The sequence below is a fragment of the Populus alba genome, chromosome 4 (assembly GCF_005239225.2).
Source record: "Populus alba chromosome 4, ASM523922v2, whole genome shotgun sequence".
In the NCBI taxonomy this organism is placed as follows: Eukaryota; Viridiplantae; Streptophyta; class Magnoliopsida; order Malpighiales; family Salicaceae; genus Populus; species Populus alba.
In genome coordinates, this window is record NC_133287.1 from 7,662,985 (window position 1) to 7,676,417 (window position 13,433).

General features: G+C 31.8%; 1 protein-coding gene across 3 annotated transcripts; it reads right to left on the reverse strand.

The window, feature by feature from the left end:
* Positions 1-2,608: 2,608 nt before the first annotated feature.
* Positions 2,609-12,984, reverse strand: LOC118049344 (nicastrin). 3 transcript variants are annotated; one of them, XM_035059332.2, is made up of 16 exons: positions 12,750-12,984; positions 12,554-12,661; positions 12,338-12,452; positions 11,364-11,446; positions 11,177-11,253; positions 10,909-10,986; positions 10,322-10,393; positions 10,145-10,218; positions 7,394-7,526; positions 7,214-7,285; positions 6,562-6,681; positions 6,227-6,298; positions 5,267-5,401; positions 4,608-4,692; positions 3,783-4,224; positions 2,609-3,192 (listed from the first exon to the last, which is right to left on the reverse strand). In XM_035059332.2, exons 1-16 carry the CDS (start codon positions 12,823-12,825, stop codon positions 2,928-2,930), a joined length of 2,007 nt encoding a protein of 668 aa, XP_034915223.1. In that variant the 5' UTR covers positions 12,826-12,984; the 3' UTR covers positions 2,609-2,927. The 3 variants fall into 3 exon arrangements, with proteins under 3 accessions (XP_034915223.1, XP_034915214.1, XP_034915239.1); XM_035059323.2 differs by having other exon boundaries at positions 12,554-12,667; positions 12,750-12,983; XM_035059348.2 differs by lacking the exon at positions 12,750-12,984 and having other exon boundaries at positions 11,364-11,465.
* Between the last annotated feature and the right edge of the window lie 449 nt (positions 12,985-13,433).

Below are 13,433 nucleotides of genomic sequence, written 5' to 3' on the forward strand. Positions count from 1 at the left end.
AGATTATAGCTATTCAAGAGTTGATTATAAATATTGATTGCAGCTAGCTAGATACTATAATATGAAGTTTATGTATGCACCTAAAAATAAGAGTTTGTTTCCTTTTGAAACTGAAATTTACTTCAACTAAGTTATCAATTAACAAGATTTAAATTATAAATGATGTTTGATAGAAGTTTAATCATTTGTCTATATACATATACATACCCACTATGATACAATATTATAGGGTTATTTTTTTTTTCTTTTTAAGCCTATAAAATCTCTCTAAGTAGGATTTTCTAACAAAGTTTGATATTTAGAAACATTCATAATCTTTTTTTTGTCCTTTTTTATGTTAGAGATAACTTTGGACCAACTTGGGTAGGTGGACATATTGGTTTTCCATAAAAAAATTAAAATTACAAATTTTTCATTGCTAAAGTAATGTTGTAGTAAAAAAATTCAGAAATTATAACTTTTACTACTGCTACAATAAAAAAATTAAGGAAACTATAATGTGAAGTGTATAAATGTATCTAAAAACAAGAGTTTGTTTCCTTTTGAAACTGAAATTTGCTTAATTGAGTTATCCACTAACAAGATTTAAATTATAGATGATATTCAGTAGCACTTCAATTATCTATCTATATACATATATACACTCAATGTGTTATGATATTATAGGGTCATTTTTTTTTCTTTTCTAAGCCTGATAAAATCTCCCAAGCAGGAGTTTCTAATGAAGTTTGATACTTGGAAACATTCCTAGTTTTTTTTTTTTTTTTTAATGGTAGAGATTACTTTGAACCAACTTGGATAGGTGAGGGTATTGGTTTTCCATAAAAAAAAAAAATTATAAATTTTTCATTGTTAGAGTAATGTAGTAAAAAAAAATTAGAAAATTATAATTTTATCACTATTACAGTATTGCTACAATAAAAAATTAAAAAAATAAAATATTGTAATTTTTGCTACTGCCTGCAATAAAAAAAATTGAGAAAAATTACAAAATTACCATTTCTATACTGATTTACCATTTTTGATTAGGTGTATTATATAATTTGTTTTTGTTATAGTTTTTATTAGCATTCGATGTTCTTTGTTGTGGGTTAGATTTTTTTAAAATTGAAAAAAATATTAAGAGTATAGAGATTTTTCTAGCACTATTATTAAATCTAATCAAGCAATTCGTTATATAAAAAACTTGTTAATTTGACTTCCTTACCTAACTCGAGTTTCAAATTAAATCACATGAGAACTAATCCAAAATAAAATTATTCAATTTAATGGGTCCAAAAACAACTTGAATGACCAATAAAAACATGGCATAGTTTTTTTAAAAAACTTTAAGATAATAATTTTTTTTATATTGAGACAATGCCAAATTGGATTGACTTTGGTCACCTTGTGATCTAAGTTATGAACTTTAATATGTTTAATAACTATGTTGTTTTTGTAAATTATTTTTGTTTTAATTTTATGATAACATTAGAATTTTTTTGAGATTGAGCATCAACCCTAAAAAAATATTTATTTGAGATTGTGATAATCATATAGAAAGTAGAAAAAAAAAAATAATGAATTCTATTTCTCAACCAATCCAAAATAAGTGTGAAATAAAAATAATTAGAAAAAAAAAATAAATGACCAAAAACTAATACCTTGCTAAACACACAAAACGGGTCAATGACTCCACAAAATTTATTAACCTAGTTTTTTTTAAAATTATTTTTTATTAACTAGACTTTTTAAAAAATAAATCATACCGCAATGCTGAAATATTTTTCTAATACCTATCTGATGTTAGGATATATTTTTTTATACCGCAATAACCATATAAAAAGTAAATTAAAGTAAATTATTAATTCTAAACCCCATAAATATATCATATAAGGACTAGATTAGAAGGAAAAAAAAATCAATAACCAAAAGAAAAAAAAGGGTAAAAATACACAAAAAATAAATAAATTGAATTATTATTGTAATCCACAGTACTAATAAGTGTGAGATTTTTAAAAAATATTTTTAACATTAACCCATTAAAACAATCTAATCACATTAAAGAACAACATTTTTAAACAAAAAAATAATAAAATATTTTCTTTTTTTCAAACAAACACAATCGAAACACAAACAAACATACTCTAAATACTTGTTTAATGTAACACACACTCACTAAGACACCATTTAAAAATGTGATTGAATTTTTAAAATTTTTTTTTTTTTTTGTAAATATTTCAAATTAATATTTTTTTTTTTTTTTTTACTGTTTATATATTAATATATATAAAAATATTTTTTAATACATTTTTAAACAAAACACTTTAAAAAACATGATATGCAACAATCTCAAAAATATCTAAATCTAGTAAGTTAATCTAGAAAACTTAAGTTTCTAGTTAAACCAAACATAACTCAAGTTAACTCCAACGGTTCTATTTTAACAAAAACAACCGACCACTAATTCAAACTCTTTTTTAAGTCAATCCACAAGTCTATTTGACAAATATGGTTTTATTAGTGAAATAGAAAAGGCCCAGACAGTTGACGTGTCATCTCCCAAGACTTCCAACTAGAAAAGGAGTTTGTTCCAATAGGAAGGTAGTTTGTAGTTTAACTCTCATAATCAAAGTTCAAATGCATAACCTGCTTGATTAATTTAACATAACTGGAAAACTATACACTACTAAAGAAAGTAGTCTTGAAATAATGACATGAGAACTAAGCCATTTGAGAAGCTCGACTTTCAATGACGAGAGTTCCGTGTATGATAGAGGATGCAACTCAAATAATGTAGCATCCAGGCCGATGTTCAGATAAAAAAAAAAAAAAAAAAAAACTACTGATTTCAGTAATAGATTGTGATAGAATCATTTGTTTTTAGATCTGATCCTACCATTTCTATGCAGTATATTCATAAAATTAACCAAAACTAGGATTATTGATCAATCCCGCTTCAAGGCCTTTGCTATACAGGCTCTTGTAAGCACAATTGCAAGGTAAGCCATGACTGTGATGGTAATACCTGCCAGCAAAACTAGACGATCAAAAGCTGCATCCTGCACAGTATAGACCTGAAGCCTGATTGTGTCCCAGTTGCTCTCCGTCCAGACAGGATCCACCATTCCCATGGGATCAGAAGAATCTGAAGGCAACACATGCCAAGTTCCAGATTCATAGTTCAAGCGTGTTGAATACGCTGGTACATACCTGTAATGATCAACACCCCTCTCAGAAACAATCAATCGAAAAGGCAATTGTAATTATTAAATACTGAATATGGAACCACATTGCAAGTCATTCTTATACTATCATGTGAGCAGAAGAAAATAAAAAATATCAGCTCCATAGAGGCATGTTGCTATCCTGTCTACCGAGGCAGTAAAGTATGCAGATGTAATACAGCATATCATGTGATGGCAGGGGAAACAAGAAATCCGCATGGTACCTAAAGTAAATTCCATGCAGGGTATAGTTCCTTTTCCATAACAGTTTGATCAACATATTCAGCTTCCACTGTTGTGCACAGTAATAGAACATGCAAATCTATTAGTCCTTACTGATCCTTTCGCAGTAAGGCAGGTTCATACTTTGTATGTGGATATGGAGGTAGAGCTAGCCATGGAAAGAAATTTCCAAGTATAGAGTCTGTTGGAGCAAGGTAATGCCCCCTATGTGTGCAGAGAAAAGGCTAAGCATCCAATGCTGAGTGCCATCTTTAACCTAGTCTTATTAGCATGCTTATTTAATGTCTCCCCTTGATTACTACTCTGAACTAGCAGCTTCTAGCCAGTAAGTACCTGGTTGTGGAAATAACACAGACTCCCTTCCCATCTACCTCTGCTTTAATGCACACACCACCTTTGTTGCTGCACTCTTTTGAACAATCAGAGCTCGCATCCTCCATCGAACTAGAAGTTCTGTCAGCTAGAAAATTCCATATAAACCTGGAAACATCATCAACATATCCAAGATAGGGATTTGACGAAGGTTCCCCAAGGATAACTCCAACATAGTGGTTTGGGCATTGATTGGTTGGTACTATATAACTTTTCACTAACTCACAAGACAATCCTGGTTCACAGTCCAATAGGCAACTCATCAGTTCTTCAACTAGAGAGGCATTGACATTGATGGCATCAAGAGCTGTGCTGCTTATATTTTTGTCATCGCTTGCAAGGATATAAAGTGTGCGGGCAACAAGAGAAGCAGCTGCCACTATGGATGAAGAATTTATATTTGCTGCATTCAAGATATAAAACAGTAAACCACCTGATTTTTTTTTTTAAGATATCAATCAGATATGTGATTATATATAATTTGGGATAAGAGCCCGTTTGACATCATGGTAGTGGTTGCTTTTCAAAGTGTTTTTCACTTGAAAATGCATCGAAATAATATATTTTTTTATTTTTTATAATTTATTCCTAATATCAGCACATCAAAACAATCTAAAAACATCCAAAAAAATAATTTGAAGAAAAAAAAAATCAAATTTTTGCAAAAGCACTTTCCAACCGCCAAAAACAAAAACAAAAACAAAGGGGCCTAAATCTTAGGTTTTTTTTTTTTTTTTTTTTTGGGGGGGGGGGGGTGTGGGGGAACAAGAAAGCAAATCAACTCACACATATCATCCAGGTGACTGTGGTAAAACTTATCAGAGAAAGAAGTATCAAAATCTTCCAATACCATCCCGGAAGTTGAAGGGTTCTGCAGAGAGAAAATCAAACCATAATAACACTCCATGCTTCAATGACATAAATTATTTCTTCTTAAGCTATCAAGCACATGTTGTTTTGTTCTTCTAGTGAAAATGCATGTTCTATTCACCAAGGCAAAAGAGTGAGAGGATATGATCAATGTAAGCAACTGTTAGAGGCACCATTAAATCAGTTGTAAAATCCTTCATCGGAAAGATTTTCTTTCTGTGTTCAAGTTGTTTTTAAAACTCGATATTGCAGTGCATTCATTATGATAAACATGAATGAGTGCAAAGGCAAGAAAAGACACGAGCTACAGGCTTGTATATCTGTTCCTATTCCAAAGCCAACAAATTACATGGACTGGAAGATCTCAAAGAATACATACAATCCCAAATATGGAACATGCCCAAAAAGAAACATCAATTAAATAAGCACAAGGTAAACCATGAAAGCAATTAAATACTCTAGCAAACTGTAAACAAAAAAAGTCTCCATATAATTCTGTGCATAATCCATGCAAACAAGAAAAATAAATAAACAGATGATGATAATAGAAAATTAATGATTTCACTTCTTAAAACCTTTTTAAGAAATGCCATCAAGGATGATGGGGGTATCCCTGGATTTAAAGTGCTTGCTGATGAAACTGTAATGTTTTCAAGTGAATCTCGAGCATGTTTTAAGGCATTCAATGTTTCATTGGTGGCCAGTGAAACCTGCAATGATAAATACTAGATGAGCAATCTACACAAGCTTCAAAGGAATTCATGTTCTGAAAATCACAATCAAGCATCTATGAAATCCTAGACAAGATAAAACAAGAAAAACATACTATTGTTGAATAAAAATATTAAATGAATGTATCAATTTAAGAAAGAATAGTGCCATGCGGCATTAAAAGGTGGACACAAATATCAGCACCTGCAAATCACTGCCAATGGTTTGTGGGCCCCATAAAATCAATGGCCTTAATATATTTGTGTTATGATTGTGCCCTCCTTTTTGAGCCAAAAGTCTTTTCCCTTTAAGAAAACAAACCAGCACATTACTTATTTCTTCTAATGATATACTTGTGATGATGTAATATTACTGTTGAAGCTCTATGACTGAGATAAAATTGAAGTGATTTCAAGTTTGGCTCCGAGCTCTAAAGGGCAAATGCATAGAATGAGTGGGATCCAAGCAGAAAAGACAAGCGGCACCAAATTATGATTCCATCAGCATTCTTGAAGACAAAGCTGCAGTGGAACAAGCCACTTGAAAAGAAAAAAAAAAAATAATAATAATCAAACAAAACAGAAAAATGTAAAAAGACCTGCCAGTATAGAAGCTGGGGTTCCACCAATATTATAATTCACAAGTTCAACCTATATTATAGTTCACCTATAGAACAAAAATGCAATTGCTTTTTAAAATTTTCATTTTCAATATGATATGCATTAGTATCTTCATTACAAGAAAGAGAGAGAGAGAGAGAGATTTGTTTGGAATTCAAACAAAATATTAAAGAGCTGCAGAAATACAGGATAAAGAGTTCGCACCGCTGCTGTGTGAGCAAAAAATGTGCTATTCCCTTGACTGAAGCCCTTTCCAACAGATCCAATTTCTATGACCTATTGGACATCAACAGTTAATGGTTTAATAAGGCATTGATTCGTGAAGTGCTGATGAAACATGATAAAATCATAAAATAACTTCACATGAAACTGAAAAATCTGCAACCAAAATACCACAACACTACCCAAATGATCTTCTAACTACAATTGTTTTAATTCTATCATTGCAGTGGACAAGTGTTTCTGGAACAATCTAACAGACGAGAACCAAAACCAAACAAGTGTGCTTCAGATTATATTAATGAAGATCACAAGAATACCGTTTCAATCAGACTACTGTTGAGCCCCTTAACAGCCTCTGATTGTAAATCTAGTTCAAACAAAAATCTCCTGCTACCAAGGTAACCCCATGCCTCCCCTGTGAAAACTGAAAAGACAAGCTGCACCATAATTATGATACTATAAGCATTCTTGGAGGCAAAGCAGCAGTAGAAGTAGCCACCAAAAACAAATAAGAGATAATCAAACAAAATAGATAAATGCAATAAGAAGACCACCATGATATAAAATAGGCTTCCAATAATATTACAATTTATTAGTTCCGCCTATAATATAATTCACCAGTAGAATGCAAAAGCAATCGCTTCTTTATATTTTTCATTTTCAATGTCCACTGATACATGTTAGTATCTTCATTACAAATTGTGATGTAGCAGCCATTGATTCTCTGATACGGGCACAGAAACCTTATTAAAAGACCGAGGTTTAAGATTTCAGTAAGTTTATACCACAGTGAATCAACAAATCCAGTATAAACAAAACCATGATATTTCAGTGAATCGAATTTTGATGCCAGAAAAACATGAGAGCAAAAACAACTGTAGTAAAATGAACACAATCAACTCCTCATTAAAGCCCTTGTACAAATCAACAGAAATTACATTCCACAGAAAGTACCAGTTTCAAACACACCTGTTTACCAAGGTCATCCAGACCATTTACATGAGAAAGTGAATCAACAGCTGCCAGCAATGCTATCAGTCCCTGAACGTGTTCCCAAAATATTTATCCACTAATTTAGGATAGAAAAGGGATCATCAAGAAATAAATATTCCACAATGAAAGGGTGAGAACTAAAGAGCTTGAACTTACAGAAATAGGGGATTCAGCACCTAAATTTTTATCACGGAAAAATGAAGCAGAATCCATAGATGCGACAGTTAATATAATTGGCTTGGAGTGATTTGTAGATGAATTATTAATTGGAGGAAGCGACGACCAAACACTGCCCTTCATAAGAGGCAGGATTAAGATTGCGGAACAATTATCAGAAAAATTGTTTTCCAAGCATAAAGGGATTGCCATTATAACACTAATAATTCATGCAAATAAAGCTTAATAAAAAGTAGCATTAGCTGCAAGCAAGATAATATATTGTTAATTTAGCTATTATGTTCACTTATTCATCCTATCAGTAGCCATAAGTGTAGGACTGAGTCCCACTCTATCCGATACATAAATGAACATGTAGAAGTGAGTATTCCCAGCTCCTGGTAAAGCATGTCAACCATAATTAGGTGACCAATTTTAATGGAATTTTACCTTGAAAGTTGTTGTAGAAAAAGGATAAATTGTGGGGGCAAATAACAGTGATAAAATCAACATCAATTATTAACTATAAAATAAAAGAGGGGGTTTTACTGTACCACTCCTCACAAAGCACTATTATATAGTGCTTTGCTCTCCTTTTTTTTTCTTCTTTGATTTTTTTTTTTCAATCAAAGTTTTTTTTTTTTGTTTAATTTCATTCTTTAATATTAGATTTTTTTTTCTATTTAGTTATCACACTCTCATAACACGGATCCTAAGTTTGACGGGTTAACCTGGTTTGGCAAGTTAACCCGGTTGACTTAGAATTTTTTTTTTCTTAATTTTTTTTTTCAATTTCATCCTTTAATATTGATTTGATTGATAATTAAACTTCATGATTTGTTTTGTTTTGTTTTGTTTTCATTTGGTTATTCTAGTCTCATGACCTGAGAATAGTGCTTAATGGGTTAAGCCGAGTTAACTAGAGTTGTTTTTTGTGTTTTTTATTTAATTGATTTTTTTTTTTCAATTTTATCATTCAATATTGGAGCAGTTAGGAATTGAGCTTCATAATCTGTTTTGATTTGCTTTTTATGAGAATATTTTGATCTCAAGGTCACGAGTTTCAGCATGTTAACCCTTGTTAAATCAAGTCCTTTTTTTTTTTCCTTTTCTTTTTAAGAGGTTATATCGGTCTCATGACCTAGTTCACCAGTTCTTCAATATTGAACTTGCTTTTTATTAGGTTGTCTTCATCTTATGACCCAGGTCATAGGTTTGACAGGTTAACCCAATCAACTCATTCTCTCTTTTTTTTATTGACTTTTTTTTTTCTAATTTCTTCAATTAATGTTGTGTTTGATTGAGAATTAAGCTTAATGATTTGTTTCGGTTTGTTTTTCATTAGGTTATCCTGATCTTATGACCCCGTAATAGTGCTTAACGGTTAACTTGGGTTGAATTGGCTTATTTTTTATGTTATTTTTTAATTAAGATTTTAACAAATTTCATCATTCAACATTAGGTCTGACATGAGCAATTGATAATCAAGCTTTATAATTTGTTTTGACTTTCTCTCTATGAGGTTATCTCAGTATCAAGACCAAAGTCGCAGATTTGACAGGTTAACTGGAGTTAAATCAGGTCATTTTTTTCTATAAGGCTATTTCAGTCTAATGACTCGGGTCATGAGTTTGGTAAATTAGCTTAAGTTGTTTTTTATGTTCTTTTTTTAATTGATATCTTTTTTATTCCCATCCTTCAATATTGGGCTAGTTAGGGATTGAAATTCGTAATTTGTTTCAATTTGCTTTTCATAGAGTTATCTCGGTCTTATGACCTAAGTTACAAGTTTGACATATTAAGTCGGGTTTTTTTTAGGTCATTTTTTAATTGATTTTTTTTTTCAATTTCATCCTTCAATATTAGGTTGATTTGGAATTAAGCTTCATAATTTATTTTGATTTGCTTTCTATAGGGTTATCATAATCTCATAACCAGGGTCATGAATTTGACACGTTAACCCGGGTTTTTAAAGGTCAATCTAATATGTTGCTTTTTTAATATTAGAAAAAGATATCATCTTGAAATTTTGTTTAGTCAAATATTGTTTTCACAGGTTATATAAGTTGTTTTTGGACCAATAAAGTCAACCGGGTTATCTCAGGCAAAACCTCACATGATTTTTTTTTTTTTCGCTAGGAAAAAAAAAAACATTAGCAACATTTGAATATTTTATTTATGTTCAAGAAAAATTTGACTTGTCCTGCATCGTAGTGCGGGTCAATCATCTAGTCAATTGACTATTATCAAAATGACAATTTTATCTCTAAAGTTGAAAAACATAACCTAAAAGGATAAGAAACTACTGGATAGAAAACCAAATTGTTACTAAATAAGATATAAGATAACCTTCTTATTAAGACTGCTCTAATAGAAAACAATTTGAATCACTAATAACAAATAAAAACCACGAAAAACTAAATAAAGCCAAAAAATCATATGGTGATAAAATGATCCTAGTAGTCTTGTTTGGTTCTCTATTAGAGTTCCAAACAAGATGAACTTGAGGTTACTAATTACTAGTTAAGTTACTATGTGCCTTGAATCTATCAATACCATGTGTTCTTCCTATCACTTAAGAGTACTTCCATTTTCTCTATCTCAAGTTCATAAAGGCAAATAGGCATGTGCTACATGAAGAAAAGTTATATGAACTTGCAAGCTTAAATTGATGCCAGAGATTACCACCATATGGTTTTACAAGTCAAAAACACCACCAAGATAAGAGAGCACAAATGGAAGATTACCTACCTGTATCCACCTAATGGAAGGCAAGTCTGTTCTTGTAAACAGGATTCTGAATCATGGGTACCAGATTTTGTTGTCTATTTAAAGACCAAGTGAATTACAAAATCAGAAGTATTCACCTTATACAGTTAATTGATAAGGAAAGGGAATTTGTCGTACTGAAGGTGCAGAATCAAGTACCTGCATCACTGAATCAAACTCAACCACATCTGCGGTATAATCATTCCTTTTCTTCTCATTGTTCATGGCAACCTTCATGGATATGTGACATAATAAATTGCAAGTTAGACCAAAGCTAAAATACCCCATGAAAAAACAATCAAAATATAATCCATAAAAAAAATACAAAACATGTAATGTTACATGGGAACCGTATTTAATTCATTAGATATGGAAAAAATTGTTTTCACAATTCATAAAGACCATAGCACTGCAACTGATGAGATGCATGCCACAATCACTGCTTCAAATTGATTTATTTTTCTCAGTTGATAAAAGTTGAACAGTTCGCTGACTGCTTAGTCAACCTCTGTTTTCATGTTAAAGCACATGCTTGGCACATTCTCCTAATTGAAAGATATTCAAATTCATACCCACAAATAATTCACTGAGGATACACACATCAAAATTGCTAAAGTTGATCAAATTTTACAGACTAATGAATGCCACCTAGTGAATTATCAAATTTGTCGATGCTCAATAGCAACCTACTAACATGGACCAACAAATCATTACAGGGATGTCTTGCCAGTAACTAGATGTTTTACCTCCTGCACCAACTGTGCACTACCCTCAGTGAGTAAGAATACAGGAAAACTGTAAGCTCTCCACATCATACCAGATCCCTGCACATGCAAAATGACGATGCTTTAGCTAGTGAAGCAGCTGTGCAGAATAGAATGGGTCTAAAAGTATTCATGAGTGGGAAATAGTGTTTGATGACCATTAGATATAGTTATCATATAGTTTCCACAGACCAACTACTTATAAGTATAACTTTAAGAAGCTTTGGTTGTAAGTTGTAACATATCATACAGTTGGGTTCCATTCATAGTCGATGCTTTTGTAAGGTGCATATTCAGCTCCTGGGAACTTTTGGTCTGGAGAAAATCCTGTGACAAAGAGAAACATTCACTGTTAGCACTTAGCAGCACATAACTGTAAAGTATTCCCACAATATCTGGATGAAAAAGGATGATAACTAGTAGAAGCGTACATTTACCTTTTAATTTGATTTGCGTGTCCATCCCTTGTTCAACTAAAACACCACCAATGTTCTTGGCAATACTTGAATCATTTGATATTCTGAAGCAGAAACAGATATCTGACATTATATTATCAAAGATATTATGCCTTCACTGAATAATAAACCCAGAAACATGTTCCAAAGCAACATGAATAAAATAATATTCCAGCAAAATATTGTTTGAAGAAATTTACAACTTGACTTAATTTCATAAACAACACTAACATGCTGTATAACTAAAACCATCCTCCCGCCTCCCCATCCCCTCCAAAAACAAAAGTGTAAAATTTCAAAATGCTGGTTTTACACTTCAAATGAAGGGCTAGAATCAATTTGAAGAAACTCTAGTAAATGAACAAATTTTATTGCTTCAAATACTTATTTCCACATCGCTGCCCTTGCTTTGCCTAGAAACAACAAAGATTCTCTGCTTTCCTAGTCTCTAGTTAAATGACAGCATATTTCAACACCAGCATTAATTGATACAACAAGCCAACCTTGTCCCAGACCAACCTCTAAACCTGGAGAAACTTTAGTAGTTGGAATAACCATTTTGTAAGCATCAAAATAACCATTGTGCTCCTTTCTACATTTTTTTTTTTTCCAGAACAAACAGCATAAGATCTATCCACTTATTGTCAAAGTTTTTACATATCAAGAGCGGGGGGAAAACCCTTCAATTAAGACTGCTTTAATAAGTATTAACAAATTCCAAAGCTAAGCAAGCTTACTCCACACCCCTCAAAACCTCAAAAAGTATTTCAGATTTACCTAATCTGAAAATTCATTAAAAACAACATAATTAAACATAAATTTGCCATTTTACTAAATAAAACGATCACATAATTCATTCTTAGCCTCCTTCCAACCCAAAAACATTAAGTAAAACCCATGTAAAATTCTTGTTATAGAATGGAAACAGATACATCAATAGATACACAGATACATACCTGCCAACAAGTTCAAGAAACTCATCTAAGGACACCAAAACTGCAGAAGGCTTACTAAATTCATTAACATTCTTGTATCTTACAACCGGAGCAACCACCTTATCTCGTCCGGGATCTACACATAATTAATCAAAGCAATCACTAACAAACGAAATTAAAATCCCATTAAAATGAAAAACAGATTGAGTCTTTAGGTTATAAATTACTAATACTTACTTGAACAGCCAATTTCTCCAGTAAGATTGAGTAATCTAACACAAGGGTATCCATCAAAATCCACATACATTGACTTTGTTAGATCAGGAACTGACTCCATTGAATTTACTGAACCTAAAAAAATTAAAAATTAGTAATTGAAAACACAAGATAGTAGTAGTAATGAAGAAATTGAGAGAATTGTTGAAGAACTGACCAGAGAAAGAGAGGGGAAAGTGAGAAATGAAGAGAAAAAGAAGAAATGGAAGAAGACAAGGAAGGTCCGTGGCCATGTCGAGGTTTAATTTATGGATTTTTGTGGATAAAATTGGAAACCTAGGTCATAGCCCTAACTGCGAATTCAAGCAGAGAAGAAGACCCTCTCTCTCTCTCTCTGAGTTCAAAAGCTGACTAGTTAGTAGTTCCGACGGAAATTAAACGGCATCGACTTGACACGGAAAGGAAACAAGGACCTTTTCTTTTGGGTCCAATAGAAGGGCCGGGCCTCGCCTGTGCTGAACAAACCTTACTAACGCTCATGAAAGTTATGAATATGATACCATCCCATCCTCAAAACTCGATGACCCACTAACTCGAATCCAGTTCAAATTTTAAATAAATTCAGGTAAAGGTTAATATGATCGACATGATGATTCCATAACCCATTATAACCTTATTTGATTTTGAAAACAAAAATTAAAAGTGTATCATTTTAATTTAAAACATATTGAAATAATAACATTTTAGACTAATTCAAATTATTTATATTAATAATTCAATTCATAACCCAAACTTTAAACTAGATCAACTTCTACAGTGGAACCATCCAACTGACTGAACCTTATCATAGTGGTAGGATTCAATATCATTGTCTTTTTGGGATGGTAAGCTAGATCTTGAA

Excerpts from the sequence above, each read along its gene's own strand:
- LOC118049344 (XM_035059323.2), bottom strand. The coding sequence starts at position 12,825 with ATGGCCACGGACCTTCCTTGTCTTCTTCCATTTCTTCTTTTTCTCTTC. Across the intron at positions 7,286-7,393 it reads GTGCTGAATCCCCTATTTCT|GGACTGATAGCATTGCTGGC; the intron begins GTAAGTTCAAGC and ends GAACACGTTCAG. Across the intron at positions 5,402-6,226 it reads TTTTTGCTCACACAGCAGCG|GTTTCACTGGCCACCAATGA; the intron begins GTGCGAACTCTT and ends TTATCATTGCAG.